This window comes from Symphodus melops, assembly GCF_947650265.1.
Source record: "Symphodus melops genome assembly, chromosome: 21".
Lineage (NCBI taxonomy): Eukaryota > Metazoa > Chordata > Actinopteri > Labriformes > Labridae > Symphodus > Symphodus melops.
The window spans coordinates 3,610,758-3,627,469 of record NC_136711.1 but is presented as its reverse complement, the minus strand read 5'-3'; the positions used below and the strand labels follow the sequence as shown (position 1 = coordinate 3,627,469).

General features: G+C 39.7%; 1 protein-coding gene across 2 annotated transcripts; it reads right to left on the bottom strand.

Moving 5' to 3' along the window:
• Positions 1-78: 78 nt before the first annotated feature.
• Positions 79-16,697, bottom strand: sh3bp1 (SH3-domain binding protein 1). Of its 2 annotated transcripts, XM_079372067.1 has the most exons (19): positions 15,641-16,697; positions 13,695-13,966; positions 10,594-10,636; positions 10,074-10,178; positions 9,048-9,124; positions 8,672-8,783; positions 7,983-8,059; positions 7,771-7,858; positions 7,590-7,658; positions 7,371-7,461; positions 7,137-7,273; positions 5,908-6,019; positions 5,508-5,589; positions 5,340-5,420; positions 4,259-4,372; positions 3,857-3,954; positions 3,284-3,455; positions 2,732-3,084; positions 79-1,228 (listed from the first exon to the last, which is right to left on the bottom strand). In XM_079372067.1, exons 2-19 carry the CDS (start codon positions 13,742-13,744, stop codon positions 942-944), a joined length of 2,148 nt encoding a protein of 715 aa, XP_079228193.1. In that variant the 5' UTR covers positions 13,745-13,966; positions 15,641-16,697; the 3' UTR covers positions 79-941. The 2 variants fall into 2 exon arrangements, with proteins under 2 accessions (XP_079228193.1, XP_079228194.1); XM_079372068.1 differs by lacking the exon at positions 15,641-16,697 and having other exon boundaries at positions 13,695-14,190.
• Between the last annotated feature and the right edge of the window lie 15 nt (positions 16,698-16,712).

Genomic DNA, 16,712 nt, shown 5'->3' with positions numbered 1-16,712 from the left:
GAACTCCTCAGAGGAAGACAAAAAGGATTTACAGAAACAACACAGACATGCAGTGGGTCTCTGTTTCGGATGGCTGGATTCATTTCTTATGTAGCTTTTATTCAAATCCATAAAGTTTGATTTCTCTGACATCACCTTTGCATTCTGGGAAATATATCAGACATCAGTACCAAAAAAATAAATAAATAATAGTGGTCACAGAAATATTGTTACACCATAACTGGACCAATCTGCAACCACTCAATTCAAACAGAAAGGTTTCAAACGTCACATAAAGATACAACTGAACAATGCAAATGTGTGTCCTGTAACCGACCAGGCTAGAAAACGTTGTTTTTTAACTCCAAAGTAGGGAGCAGTACCGTATAACTACAGAAGGCCAAAGCAGTAATTCATCTTTACATATTCTCCTGTGATGACTTCCTGACTTAATTATTTCATATCTTCTGGGCTCAGTCATTTTAAAGGTTAAATCCAGATAAAAAAATATTCGGATTTGGTTATTCGCTTTTTTGGGACCATTTTGCCGTTAAATATATTTTAAAGATGTTTAAAGATATCGTCTACCTTGTACCCTTTGTTTCAGCTCTCTTTCAGTTTGTTTGCCTGTAATCCCAGATCCTGCTGGGGTCAGGATAACTGTGTTGTTGTTGTTGGGTTTTTTTTAAATAGCTGAAAGTATCGTAATCCTAAACAAAAAATGGAGGCTATATCTGGAGAAAAGTCAGGATTGTATTGAAAACTCTTTATCCTGGGAACATGAATAAATAAAAGGTATGGATGTCTGCTTAGAGCCTCTGTTTAACAGTATTTTGCTGCATCATCAGAAACGTGCTTTGTTACACCTGTAGCAGAAGCAGTCATGTCATTCAGGTTCTAAGTTGTTCTTCATGGTTTAATTAACACTTTTAGCAAAGGTAACATATTATGCGTCATATTTCTCACTGTACTATTGAGGGAACCCCTTTTGCCTGTGACGGCGGCGGAAGTGGAGGTGGGCAGTTGGGGGCTTTCAGTCCAGGCTTTTTCTGAGGAGGCTTCTTGAGGCTGAGGGCCGGACCTCTGGGTGCTGGCGTCGGCTGGGTTCTGGTCTCTGCAGGGTCTGGGGTGGTGCTGGGAGGTGCAGGTCTTTGGACTCTGGGGGGTGCTGGCAGTTTGGGTTTCGAGAAATGAACTGTCACATGCTCGTTTGGCTGGAGGGGTTTGTTCATGTTGAAAGATCTTTTTGCTGGAGGATGAGAAAAAGAAGAAGACGGGATTACAAGTGAGCATCTTGAGAACGACCAAAATAAGAAAAGTGTTTTAATTCAAGACAGTTTACTTCAGTGTCTGTGTAACTGTGTAGAAAGAAGGCAAGAATTCACTAATAAAAGGTGGACTGGACTCATCTGCACTACCATGAATTACACACGTAATTATTCTATATCTTTCTTTCGTTCAAGCTAGACCACAAAACTTTAAAAAAAAAAAAACCCATCAACACAACTAACAGAACACACCCTTACTCAGATAATGCACTCAAAGGATTTCCTGCTTCAGCCTCACATGATAAAGAGTGACCAACCAAGTCTAAGAAAGGATCTTGTTATTGTGACATTTGATCAAAAACTGTAAAAATTATGAACTCAGCCGACATGAATAAACCCAGGTGTCTGTGGACTTCCCTGCAGGTTTCTGAGAGCACAATGGGACAAGACATTTTACATGCATCTGTTACACGATGATTCTTGTTGAGAGCTGGTCTTAGTTTATCAACCACAACATAGCCATGCCGGGAAACATACCATAAACGATTGTGTATTGTGCTTTAGTTTCATGATGTACTGAAAGTGACTTCAAACAATTGACTGAGGACACAAACTTGTCATGCGTATGTTTACTGAGGTCGTAATTCACGTCAAACGTCTGATCATTTTCTGGAGGATTTGGGTTTTTCAAGTCACCACCTGCTGGCCATCAGTGGGAATGCAGGTTCAAGGCCTTTCCCCATTGGCTTTGAAACTTTGAAGAGGCCAAATCAACTTTATTTATAAAGTCTACGAATTTAGCCGAGCGGGACATAAAGTCACAGAGTGGGCAAAAAAAGAAAACTGTTGTTTTTTCAGTCAGATGAATAGATCAGGAGGAGGCGACTTTTATGGGAAAGTATTTCCACACGGTTGTTACAACTGCAGAGAGATGACTAATAAACGGAGAGGTTGATATTTTGGTCAGTGGTCTGAGACTTCCTGTTTCCTGTGTACTTCCTGGTTGTTACAACAAGAGCAGTACATTTACATTTTCAGCGTCAGTTGTTTTGACTTTATAAGAGGAAACAGATGAAGTAAAGAATCTATACAGGACGACATTACACAAGAGAAAAAGACGTCCTAAGAAAACATTCATGTCAGGGCAGAGTTAAGAAAATATAATTAGCTAAAAAAGTATACTGTACGATGGCTTTATGTGTAACACAGAGGACTACTTAACCTGTGAAAATAAAGATCTGATATAACAACACTGATTATATAGTGATGTAATATGAGTTATGATAGCATCGGTCTCTGGTGTAGAAGAAGCCTGTGCTGTAAACATGATCAGTCCAGTTGCATTGTGGGAGATCTAAGCTCTTTTTGTGCTCTCGTAAGATTTCCCAAAAACTTGATAGAATTGATTAAAGCGTTGTACTTAAATGCTTGAGTGTCTCGTGTAATATCAGAAGTGTCTGAGTCACTGGGCTCAGTGGACTTACGTTTATATGGTGAGGAGATCTTCACACTTGCAATTGGAGAATCAGGCGGTGCCTCTAAAATTGGATCCAGCTGGCCTTGATCTGAACTCTGCTTCTGCGTCGGACTCCTGACCTGACCTGGGTTCGGTGCAGCTCCCGAAGCTTTAGGAAGGTTAGCTGTTGAGCTACAGGCAGCAGAAGTGTTTGGGAAAACAAGCGGGCCGACATTGAGGGGTGATGAGCTGCTGGATGTTGCGTTCGGATGACTTGAGGCCGGCGTCTCAGCTGCAGGGTTGGACCAGGTGGACGTGCCACTGCGACTCACAGAGCCAGATTTCACCAGGACGAAGCAGCCGCTGTCCTGAGAGGCTGAGCTGATGGAGGAAAAGAAGGAAATGTTCAAGTTTCAGTGAAAAAACTGTAATGAGGCAAATCCTGCTGCCACTAGTTTAAAAAACCCGGGGCGGCCGAACAACCATATATCATCATGTGATGCAGTACATGTTTGTTCAGGATTTGAGGATGCACTGGGATTGCAATTGGTTTATTGGTTCTGTGAGAGCAGTGATCTACCTGTTTGACTTTGAGAGAGGGAGGTGATGCGTGGAGCAGGAGGAGGCTGTCGACGAAGACGACGAGACTGTTCTGTTCAGTTTCTCCTTTTCTGTGAACAGAGGCTGAGCAACAGGAGCTGGCTGCACCATGTCGGCTACTTCTGGAACTTCTGGGACCTCAAAGGATACAGCTAGCCCAAAACACAACAACAATAAGTGCATCAATGCTGCAATAACATCTGACCTGCTTTAGACAGAGGTAGTCGTTTCCTGAGAAATGGGTGCAGGGACTTTCAGTTTCAAGTATGCCATGCTTGTGTGGTAGCGGTAGAGTCAACCGGAAGGGGGTTCAATGTTCAATAGCCACATGACGTGAAACAGTGCAGAGTTGGGGAAATACAGGTTTCAATCAGGGCCCTCAGTTCTGATATTTCTTTCTACTTCAAGCTTTAACGTATGTGAACGCAAAAAGAACAATACAATTAAAACCAATGGAAAGTAAAATGTCACAACATCACAATCGTTTTTCAATAAACTGTAACGACTCCTAAAAGACAGAATGCTGATGTACGTTACATTAAGGTTTGTTTACCTTCAGGGAAAAGACTGGAGCTATACTGAATAAGAGGCTCGATGACGGTCACCACTTGGACTGAAGAAGCCGACGCCATGTCGAACAGAGCAGCTTCTCTAAAGATGCAGAGAAGGACCAACAATAAAATTATTATTCATAGAAATACACATTTGATAACAGGTGTCCACTTAAGGTGTAAAACATTCTGTTTTATCCACAGAGAGGAGTTATGCAATCTAGTGCTCAAAAATAATGCACAAAATCCCACACTTCTTTCAGTTTAAACCTCGCCAACTAAAGTTTTAATCTGCAGATTTATGAATGGACTTTTTCCCTTTATTGTGTGGCACAGGAGCAGACAGGAAAGGAGCATGTGTGAATGCAGCATGGTGATATTACACACAGAGTAAAGCTTCTCACCCTTCAGCTCGTGGCCAGAGTAGGTTCGGCCCCAGGACAATGGCAATGTTACTGGGTGTCATCTTGTTTATGGCCTGCTGCTCCGACAACAGAGACAGGAACTGGACCAAGTACCTGACAGGAACACAGAGGGAATAAATACAAGCAGACATGAGATAAGAGTTGGTCAAAACATAGGTTAAGAGGGCTTCAAATTGTTAAAAAATAAAAAATAAAGCAATCATAGTAAATGGTTACAGACAGTAGAAAAAGAGATGGAAAGATTCAAAGTCTTATTAAAGCTTGAGGATTTGTGCGATGCAAAACGTAAACAATGTTTGACAGAATAAACAAAGTGCTCGTTCAAACAGCTTTAATTGCCACTGGCTGATTATCATGTAAATGCTGCATAAAGACCCTCTCCCTGTGAATCGTACAACTTAGGTTATGACCTAAAAAAGAAGCACGTCTATACATCTGTCAATGATGCTGGTGTTAAGTTGTTGATAACAAAATTAAATAAAAATAGATTTTTTTGTTGTAAAGAAAGTGTCACAGTGAGCAGATTACGAGTCTGTTAGATGAAATATTAAAGGCAGGGTTGGTCATTTTCTCCAGATCCACTTTTTAATAGTTTGGTTGAGATAGTTTTTAGGTCCTGACAGAAATTAATAACTCGTGTGCTCTGAAAAAATGAACAAAGAAAATCCGTCCTCTGTAGCAGTTTGTAAGCCTGAAAAAACTTCGACCAATGTCTGCCACGAGGTACCAATCTGATGAACCAATTTCACGCCTCCCTGTCGCTCTGCTCACACTCAAAGCATGAGCTGAGGTCAGCTTCTGGACCAATGGTGCTTGTGCATGTGAGTGAGGGGGCGTGGCTTTTGAGGGAACACAGAGGGGAGGGCGCAGATGGAGCACTGACAGAATGCTACTTTCAAAATCATGCTAGTTTTCAAAAATGACCAACCCTGCCTTAAGATACACTGACTCTTAAAGATTTGTTTATCAAATAGAGAGTAATGTAAACCTATGACAGCTAACAGAATACATGAGGACCTTTGATAACGTTGTTCTGGAAACAATCAAAATAGATACACACCTGAGATTGTTGTAGTTTTCAGGCGGTAGTTTCTTCAGCAGGATTCTGAATTGCTCCAGCTTCTCTGTCAGGTCTTTTTCCCTGTGAAGAAAGAGGCCAAACTCAAGAAACACACTTCAAGCCTCGGTAAAGAATAAGAGACGTGTAGTATAGAAATATCAAACTGACCCTGCAGCTTTAAACCAGTCGTTGTAGAGTTCAGATGTCAGAAGAGGTTCGGGCAGTTCTCGCAGGTAACACTTCAAAGCTCCTTTAATACCACAGTCAGACATATCAGTGACTTGGCTTCATAAAAAGCTGATATGGTTGGGACATTAGTTGATGTCCTCACTGTTGCTTAAAATAACCCATAAAAACTTTCACACTATTGTTGTAAAAATGTCTTGCACACAGGAAACTCTGCATTGAACATTACTGGAAGCTGCAACATGAGCGTTATTTGGAGCCAGAAACAAAATAAAACGGGAAGTCAGAATGAGTCATGAAAGTCATTTTGGCTCAACAGGGAAGCGACAAAGAAGAGCGCTCGCAACAGAAAGTCGCTGATCCATAAAGAGGAAATTCTTACCTGCTACAGCGTGAGGGTCCATGCTGAACTCGCTGTGGTCGACGCTCTCTTGATCCAAACAACTTTTCAGCCTCTTCACCACTGATGCCGCCGCCGCCAGACGGAACAGACCCTGAGGGACGAGGAGGGGGAGGAAGGGAATGAGGACAAGATGGAAAGAGAGTGGACTTGCTGTGTTGACAGCAGAGCGTCTTTCTGAAAGAAGCCATCTTCAATTCAGCCAATACAAAGGAGCAGATTGCAGACAGGTTTTAGTCGTGAACTGATGCGACAAGAACCACAGCGGAGCTCGTCAAAAACATTTCACAGCCCATCAACAGTCTGTAAGAGATTAAATCTCAAGCGCGCAAACAAAAATTAAATGAATTGCCATGGCAACTGCACAACCATTAAACTCATGAAGTTAAATGTTAACATACCGAATGACCCAAATGGATGGTTCAAACGTCATCTTTAGACTTTCTTTGCATTTTGTAAGTGTGGACGTTACGCCTAACCAAAACACAAACTGCTTCAATGACTTAAATAGCTGCAAGTTATGAGTGAAAGAAAAGTTGCTTGGTCAGCTGATCGTTCAGTCCAACTACTTTATCTCAACTGTGATGCTTTAACAACTGATGTTGGACTTTTTCTTTTTAAAAAAAGTCTATTTGGCATTAGATATACTCTTAAAGATGTCAACTACATTGTGCAACACTTTAGTTTATGACTAAATATCTGCCAATCAGAGGGTAGCATCATTACACTATCCTCAGCTGTCCATTGTATGTATGTGTATATATATATATATATATATATATATATATATATATATATATATATATATATATATATATATATATATATATATATTATAACTCTTTTAAATAGCATTTAAGACTGTTAGCATCTAGCTCAAAGCACCACTGTGCTGGCATCACAGAGCTGCCAGCTTGAGTTTTTCCTCACAGAAAGATGTCATTCAAAATGTTTAAGGTACTGTGTATCCCATGTGTGTTTCTACTAATGTGTATCTATTTGTTTTGAATTGCCCCCCGGGGACAAATAAAGGGGTTTTTTTTTAAGTTGAAGACATTACATCTAGAAAATGACAAAAGTCTGAGGTCAAATAAAAACTTGAACAATAAATCCTTCAAAATAAATATGGTCAACTGTATTCAGGTAAAAAAAAAAAAAAAGGCAGTTTTAATCTGAGTGTTGTGTTTAGTTGTGAATCCGTAGCTTCCCACCTCCTCCCTCATGCCTGTTCTCAGCAGCATGTGAATACACTCCTGGATGGGTGTAGCGATTTCTCTCTCACTCAGAGACAGATGGGCGAGCAGAGGTTCCCCGTAGACCTTCTTGTTGTTGAGGCTAAGGGCTGACCCTGTTGAATCAGGTAAGTACACAGAGGGCATGTGAACACATGTAGAAATATTACAGTGCAGCTAAAAAATGTACAAAGAGGTGCAAAATAACTTCACCTTTTTGACTTTGATTTTCTTTGAGCTCGCTGATGTTTCTTTCTAGAAACTCATGGGAATGTTTGTGGTATTCTGCTTGCAGCTCGAGAAGCTGATGTTGGTTTTAAAAGAAGAAGAAAAGAGATAAGTAAGTTTACATGGTCGACAAATCTGTGCGTGCAAACTGTTATTGTTTGCACACTTAAAAAAACAAAAAGGTTTATCAGACGTGCAACTGACACAGATGAAGTAGTTAGCGTAGTCTTCCTCTTTAGTTGCAAAGTGGTACAGATCTGCAGAGTACTGGTCCTGCATGAAAACAGAAAGCTCAGGTGTAAAGGTTGCTCTGATTCCCTCACAGGGAGCAAAGCGTCTGTGTCTTGTTGTCGCAGATAGACGCTGCAGCAGTCAAACATGTTACCTTGATGCTTTCTAACTTCCTCCAAGCTTCCTCCACTTCCTCCCTGAGTCCATCCTGCTTGGCCTGGGGACCAGTGCTGGTTTGACTCCTGAACACACACACACACACACACAAACACACACACACACACACACACACACACACACACACACACACACTGAATCGTTGACATCGTTGTGTGTATGTGAGGTAACACAGGTAGTCTTGCTCACCTCATTCTTGCGTTGTTCCAGTCAGTATTAAGCTTTGCAAACTGTTTCTTGTTCTTGAGAATTTCTGGCAAATCTTCCTGTAAGAAAAAACAAAGACGGTTTATTGGGAACACACTCTTTTTATAACGAGTGTTTTACATTGAGCTCCTGCGAGCAACTTTTTATTTAGTGTAGCACTTTTAGCGCCCCCTGTGGACCAAATAGACTCCCGGTTAACAGTGGTTACAGTTATTAAAATAAAATAAAGAAATGATAAACAGTTTGTTTGCTTCTGATGTTTTTAAAAAATGTCAGTGAATTTATTTACATTTTGCAGCTTTAGCTAATTTCCCTTGGATTTATTCACGTTATATACATTATAGAAATAAACACGTTAGCTAAATACTTCTGGATGGTTCTGTTACCTAATGCGCTTTGCAATCCAATGAAATGAAATGAACTGTGCAACAAAACAATGTAATAGTCTGATACTATCAGAACGCTGTTGTTGGTCTCTTAACATTAATGGAAAGTAACACTACTGTTTATTTTTACAGTATTTAAAAGAGAGCTCTTTCACGTGTTCCCTGGTTCTACCTGTAACTTTTAGCTCCTTGCTTTCTGGCAGTGTATTTCCTCTTTATTATCTTTAGGACTTTAAACTCGCCCTCAGATTTGTTTAAAAAAAAACAAAAAAAACAACAACTTACTTCGCTCAATTTGTTGAGTGGCTCCAGAACATCCTTCTCCACTTTCATCTCAAAGTCTGCAAGCATGCTCGCCAGCATCTTCTCCATGAAACAGCACATCTCCAGCACCCTCCTGCCAAAACACACACACACACACACACACACACACCCACCCACACACACACACACAGGTCAGCAGTGTTACCTAAATAAATCCAGTCTCAGTTTGTAGACAGAGCGTGGATCCTCTTTCTGTTTAATCCAGAACTGAAAGCCTGAAGCTTTGTTTTGAACTCATGAGTGTTTACACATGACAGCAGTTCAACACGGCTAAAAGTCAAGAGGTCAGGGACATCGGTGGGAGGAGGGATAACTTCAACCAAATTCAAACCCGCACCTGATAGAGGACCCAGCGTCGAAGTCTTTGAGGCTCTCTGCCATGCTGATGGACAGCAGCATCAGAGGGAGCTTTTTCTGTGGACACAAAATCAGATATAACACCTCTCCAAACAGCTGATACATTTACACCAATTACATTTACAGAGATTCTTTTTTTTTATCATAGCAGCTTCTCAAATGTGAGGATAAGCCGCTTTTACTTAAAAAAACAATTATATCATAATAGTTACTTTTTTGGGGTTTGAACTGTTCTCAGTTCTCAAAAATATCAATGTAAAGGTTTTAATCTGACTTCCTTCCTGTTACAAGAATGTTATCAATTCAAATAATTTATAAATTGAGAAATAACAAGCTGATTTTTGTGAATCCTTTGTGGTTATTAGTTTCTTTTGTTGTTTTTTCTTTTCTTTTTCTTTTTTTAATCAAAGAGCTCCACAGATGAAAATAAACACATTGTACTTGTTCTTTGAAAGCGTGAATGAAATCAAATCTATAATAGAACAACAGACACAGGGACACAAAAACAACATTTGTTTAATTAAGTTAAAACCAACCAAAAAATGTTCCAGGGAGAGAAGTTACTTTAGTCTCACCTCCTGCTTTTCCTAAAGCTGTACATTTGGCTTCTTACTTAGTAAAAGTACACTCAAAGTAAAGGGCTGGGAAACCATTAAAAAATGAATTGAAACTGACGTTCAGAACGTCTAAGAGTCACGTGACAACATGTTTAATCCACAACATGGAAGCAATGTCTGGACACGTTTTGTCTTTTGGGAAGACAACACCAAACATTATTTAAAAAAAGTTTTTTATTTTACATTTTTTTATTATTATTTTGTGCTGTAAGTATTTTTTGTGAATTTCATTTCTACATTAAAACTATATATATATATATTTTTAATTTTGTATAAATCAATGCAGGACTCTTGTCTGTAACAGGATCTCTGACTGATCTCCTCCATTGACCGTCAGTAATCAGTAAACCTTCTGTGCATCGTCCTCGTGGACGCATCCGTGTCAGTACCATTCGTTTTTCAGCCTCCAGTCCAAACTGACTCTGCATGCAGCCTTGCAGCTTCTTGTGAAGGACCTGAGCTGCCTTCTTGGCCGGCTCCACCCGCTGCTCCACCTTCATTCAGTCAGAGAGACATACAGTCAGGATCAGAGCTGAAACAGAGGCTCGGTTCACCAGCAGCAAAGACCCACTGTGTTGGTGTCTGATGTCTCATGAGAATATTTCTGTTGACTTTTTATGTAGTTTATTGATTTTCCTCAGATAACAGACTTTGTTTTAAGTTATATAATGACTTTGATGTGTTATTTATTATTTATAGACATGAGTTAAATGAAATATTTTGTTTTAATGCCAAATGAAAACCATTGATATCAGGCTTAAAACATTTCACTTCGTTCATGAAGGCGTTTCTGTAAAGGTCATGGAGCATTAACGTTTGAATGAACAAATCACTGCTGAAGTCAAACAGTAATCCTTTGTTTATATGAAGACATTCAGAACAGAATTAAAAACTGCAAGGCGCCCTCACCAGGACCAGATCTTCATGGAGAAGTTCGGTGGCATCTTGTGACCTGAAGATGTGAATGGAGAATTGGTTAGTGAAAGTGTAAATGGAAACAGGAGAAAATTAGAAACTATGGTTTCAACATTATAAGAAGATTTAAAATGTTAAACTTTTTTCCGACAACTATCCTGGTATAAAAGGTCCTCCAAAACCTGCCACTAAACCATTTAATTTGTCATGTAATCATCAGCTGATTAGAGGATTATTCCTGTTTTTCAATTTACTCAACACAGGGTTGAAAGTTTAGCTTGATGGACACTTTTTCTGTTGAATCATAAATTCACAATGTTGATGTTTTAGGAGAAATAAAACTTCACTTAAAAAAGATGTTTAATGTTAATAGCAAGTAGCCAGGTCTTTCCACCTATGGTGTGCCACGAGGTTCGATTAAAGGACCCCCTCCTCTCTTACATTAATGTTAATGATGCTCCTAATAATCAAACTGCTGTACTTCTATGTGCAGATTATACTATTGTCATCATTATAACCAATCACAAAAACTTGCACTTTGTTTTTTATGAGTTGTGTTTTGCTTGGTCAGTGCATCGGTTGTCTTGATGGGATGACACTGTTGGTAACAAATGTACAATATACAAAGCTTTTAACTTTTAACCCTCTATAACCCGGTCAGGAATCTGCGCTCTGCAGATCTCACCACCCTGGTCATCCCTAGGTCCAAGTACAAGGCTTTGGGGGGGCGGTCTTTTAAACTGTGGAACGCTCTCCCAGCTCACATCTCGCATTTCAAACACAGCCACTAATTGGACTGTTGCACTTTTACTTTTATTTTCATTTTACTGTTGTGTTTTAATTGTTTTAGTCGTCTTGCTTTTAATCTTGTTTTTACACGTCAATGCACTTTGTGCACCTTTTTTGTGGTGCAGCTGTGTCTGCTGCTCTTTCATGTCACCATTGTGTTTTAATCATGTTTTAGTAGTCTTGCTTTTGTTCTTGTTTTTACCCTGGAAAGCACCTTGTGCACCATTTGGTACTGGAAGGTGCTAACCAAATTAAAATTGATTGATTGATTGATTTTGAACAAGAAACACTAATTTTATTTGACTGCATTGAATGGCTGGGGGTAAAGAAAACTCCACCATTGTCCTATTTAACAAACTGAACAAACGACATTTGTGAGCTCTCAGTATAACAGATGTCTCTCTATCAGGAGCATTTTAGGCCTGACTCAGTCAACATTGCGTTTCAGTCAGGCCAACTGAAACGCAACACGAAGCCAAAAACCTAAACGTGGAGTGTGACGCTGCAGCTGTGGTTTACCTCTGTACGAGCTCCGTGAGAGGGGGCCGACTCACAGTGCGGCACACGAGCGTTAACAAAGGTGGGAGAGCAGATGAACACACTCCTCTGCAGCGCTGAGAACATCTGTGTGCTGCTGTCACAGAAAAAGGAAACCCAACCCATGTGTGTACAGACATCAGATGAGCTTCAGCACCTCCAAGGTGTTGCTTCTTATTTCCTCTGAACATGTGACGTTACAAAACCCAACGTAGGATAAAAACTCCCCCCGTGTGAACCTGATGCCAGTTCCTTTATTTTTCTGTCACTCTTGTTTCAACTTTTTCTTTTGGGGGGCTTAAAGAGGCGGGCAAAGGGAGTGGCGTTATATCAAAGCATGTGAGAAGACGTTTTGTAGTAGGAAAGAAGAAGTGAGTGATTTGTGGAGGTTTTTGTCTTAACTGATTTTGAGGGTTAAAGGGTTCTTTCCTTCCTGCACTTACAGAAAGGTGTGAGACATTCAAATCATTGTGAAGACATTTTGTGTATCAAACTTAAAAAAAGGTGGATATTTGGAATAGTTACTGTCGATGTAATTGTTGTTATGTGGATGCTTCTAGATCAACGTGCATACAAACTGGGTGAAGTGTTGCTGAGGTAAGTTCAGTGCTGCAAATGCACACAGTGCGGGTTTATTATTAACTCAGTGTGCAGACGCCTGCAAACACACCCACACACACACACACACACACACACACACACTTGTGTAAGCCTCATGCATGCAGATTTTTACCAAGTAAACCCAGACAGCCTGTGGATGTATAATTTGGTCGCCCACTCCACTGCAAATACCACGATGATGCAAACACTACATTTCTAAAATCAGTGATCAACCTGTTCAGCTCAAAGACAAGGTGCAGACGTCTCGTTAACATGATGCCATCGAAAAACACCAACACTGATGAATAACCACTGCTTTGACAATATGTGTTTCCAACGTACATCACAGCTTTGAGCTCTTTTTTCCCCCCTCTTTGTGTTGGATCTAATCGGCTTTCATGTCTGAACCTCAGGATTCTCTCAAACCCCAAAAAGCATGCTTTACTTTCAAGAGGAACCAGAAACCCGTGGCGTTCACGCTTACCACACTTCTGAACACTGTTTGCAACCCAACAAAACGAGAACTCGGAAACCAGCGTAAACTCAACGTTTCCCAAAAGCAGAATGCAGCGCTGAAATGAACAGACGTCGTCCACAGCAGGTAGTGAGGCGTCTGTAGCTGCTTCTGTTGGTGTGAAACGAGAACGATGGAACGATCCATTCAAGGTTCGACACCCGGGAAGAAGTTGTGTTGTAGATTCTTGTTCATGAGTAACTTTCCTGTTAAACAAAAACCACTCTAATGGGCAAGGCACACTTACAGGAAATGGGTAAATAATCAAAGAGATTCAACTTTACAGCAAAATATAACGCTAACATGAACCACAATAACCTAGTGATCATATCAGACCAAGGGACTGGAAGTGGGGAAACTTTTAAACATCCTTCCTTCATTAAAAGTGAATTTTATTGTTTAGAAATTCAAATCTTTGACAAGTTGAAAGTTGTGATTTTTATTCTTTCAATATTTAGAAAAAGACATTTTAAACTTGTTACTGCTTTGATCAGAGAGAAATGATTACAGATTACCCTCAGATTCCTAAATGTTAATCACATGAACACATTTTACTTCTGGCTTCACGTGAGGTCTTTGAGTCTAGGTTACATCAGAGAAAGTCTTAATGTGGCCTTTATTACAGACTGAAAGAAACAGAGTATAAAGCACTTACTTTGCTGCAGAGCCAAACTGCTTCAGGATGCTGAAAGACTGCCGGAGCATGCTGGAGTCAAAACAGCGTCTCTCGCTGATCACCTCAGTCCGCCTCACGAGAGATCCAAGAAACCAAGATGACCCAAGAAACCTCCTCACCGGGCCGCAGCCGAGTTACTTCATCAAGGACAGATGATACGGACCGCTGGGCTTCGTCTCTGTAGGTGTTTGAGTGTTTTGTCTTCTGGCAGTCAGTCGTTCTCGTTTCAGGCGTGTGCTCTGAAGTCACGTCTAACACAAACAGTAAATGAGGAAGTTGCACGCCGTGTCAGTCGTGAGGGGGAAGAGAGATTTTATGAGGTTTGACTGTCACACTATGATTTTAAAGTTCACTTCTGAAGACAACACTACATGCATTCATAGTGTAGAATGACTGATTTAGCGCCAAGACTTCAATACAGATTTTTTTTTGTATTTAGTTTTCTCGAGGCAAACGTTGTTTAGCAGAAAGACATCAGCAGATATCTCTTCAACATCATAAAGAATAAGTATTATGGTCACGGGTCTGTTTGAAGTGAGTGATACTTACAAACCCCCTCCAGCACCACATGTGGTCAACATGTTGGTGTAACAACAACGCTGTGTTAAAGAGTTAGAAGGATGTGAAAAGGCCAAAAGAGGAAACTGTCACTGATGGAGGCTGTAACGTTTTTTTTGTTGTTTTTTTTAAATGGTCAATATTACAATGTGGCTATTCTCAGACCTTCGACTTCCTGCCGAGCTCCAACCTTAAAACACTTTAAGGCCAGCAGAGAAGGAGCTACAGCTTTACGTGTCGCAGATTGATCAGGAACATGAATCCTGAATAACTCACTTCAATAAAGGAACCTTTTATTCTGGATTTATAACAAACTTCTTCCTGTATGGTTCACCGTTTGCAAAAACAACTTATTAAACTTACTAAAACAACACTTATTTTATTCTGTGGAGCATCCTTCCTCTTACTTTGGAAATGAAACTGATTTTTTTTTTTAACTCTTATCTTTGGTCTTCAACGTCTAAAAGTGCCAGAGGAGTTAGCTAGATTCAAGCCAGTCACCAGATCTGTTTGACATGATGGGCAGCAGATTGTTTTTCCATAATGGCTTCAAAGCTGCAAAATATGAAGTCGGTTTAGTTCATTCAACAGGTATAAATATGTAACAAACCCAAACTAATGTAAAAGAAACCTTTTCTCCTCAGACTCCTTGAAAGACTGTTCGCTTGAACTTTGAATCGATTAAAGGCAGAGTTGTTTATTTTAGAAAACTAGCTTGATTTTGAAAATAACATTCCCTCAGTGTCAATCTACATTTGTCCATTCATTGAACCAAAACCAAAAATAAAAGTCTGCATCTGTTGCTTTCACCCAAAGAAACAAAACCAAAAAAACACCCCACAAAAAATCTTTAGAGCACAATCTGTCATCAGCCACCTCCGTATTTCTCAACCAATATTGAAAGTACAAGTTTCTTTTTATGCCTCATTTAAGAATAACATGTTCTGTATTAAGTATTAACTCATAGTCTTTAAGAGCCGGGTCTGGATCCTGCCTTCATCTAAACTGTTAGTTTAGACAAAAATTAAACATTTAGGAGAAGATGGGAGGAGCCTACTTTTACATTTAATCAGAGTTGTGCGTATGTGAGAGGACAGAACTTTGCATCTCGGTGTCCAGAGTTCAGTAAATCCTCATCATTTCTGTTGATCTCAGATAATCTGTGTAAGGTGGAACAGTATCCAGCTACACTTTCTTTACTGAACATCCCTCTTTAGACGTTGGCTGTCCAGAGGCGACTGTTTCCAGGAGTAGTGTCTGTGAGATGATGCCATCTAGTGGTTAAATTAAAAAATGCACCAAACGATAATCAGTGAGTTCGACAATTAAACTGTTTCCAAACAATTGAGAATTTTGGTATAACTTACAAAATATGTTTTATCTTCTGCCATCACTACAATTTAGGCGTCAACAGATTCTCCTAGCTCCAGCTGTTTAAGGGAAGTGCTGGTTATAGAGATACAAAATACAATTACGAACAACTCAAATATAAAACACAACAGTCAGTTATCTATTAATGAATTTATTCTTAAAAATGAATTCAAATACATGATGAAAATCTTGAATTGGGTTTTTTTTTAAAGCTGCAGCTACATTTCTTTTTCTTATGGTTTCATCTGTTCCTTCTTTTATTTATTTATTTATTTATTTATATGTTTTAGGGGAAACCCATTTTCCTGATCCGAGACCTTCCCGAGTCCCCCACATCCTGAGTCACCAGTTTGGTTCTGAACACCGGTGCAGTCTGAGCGAAACAAGAACCCTGCTGTAAATAAAGCTAAAATGTTACATGTCACTTAAAATGGATCCTTTTTGAAGACTGTTTATAGTGGTGCTGGTACGTGATCGCATTACATTCGAAGTGTACCTAATAAGCTGTTCTGTGTTGGTTCTTTGTAGCACTTTAAAGACAGGAGAAAGACAGTGAACAGGTCTTGTGTAAACTTAGGAAAGGCAACAAAAGACACAACCCCTCCTTAAGACCCACAGAGGATCCCATCAGAGTCAGGGCAAGGCCACAGTTACTGCTTTCCAGTATGGATGTTCATAAACTTAAAAAAAAAAAAAAAAAAAAACATTTTTTGGGGCAATTCAAGTAAAACTCTCAGTGCCTTGACAAACGAGAGTACAAAACACTTTTGAAATTATAGCAATGACATAATGTGAGCAGAGTTTACATTTGTAGATAGGAACAATGAAACAAATCAGAAGATGTAAAATATTCAACTGTCTACTAGATGTACTGTGGGGGGGGGGGGGGGGACACTGAATTATTATTAAAAATGGCTCAGAGAGGAAACCCAGACGAGGAACGAGATGAAACAGGTGGAAAAGCAGAAGTTCTGACACGTTTGGGAATAAGGATTTTGTTTTGAAAAATTAAGTCAATTGTTTGTGCAGTAGTTCCACAAATACTAAACTATACTTTATTATTCCTAT

What these genes read in the sequence shown, in the direction of transcription:
- sh3bp1 (XM_079372067.1), bottom strand. Translation starts at nt 13,744, where the DNA reads ATGCTCCGGCAGTCTTTCAGCATCCTGAAGCAGTTTGGCTCTGCAGCA. An exon ending in CAGTTTGGCTCTGCAGCAAA is followed by an intron (nt 10,637 to 13,694) that starts GTAAGTGCTTTA and finishes TCACATCTTCAG; the next exon opens with GTCACAAGATGCCACCGAAC. An exon ending in CTCCAGTCTTTTCCCTGAAG is followed by an intron (nt 3,456 to 3,856) that starts GTAAACAAACCT and finishes GTTTTGGGCTAG; the next exon opens with CTGTATCCTTTGAGGTCCCA.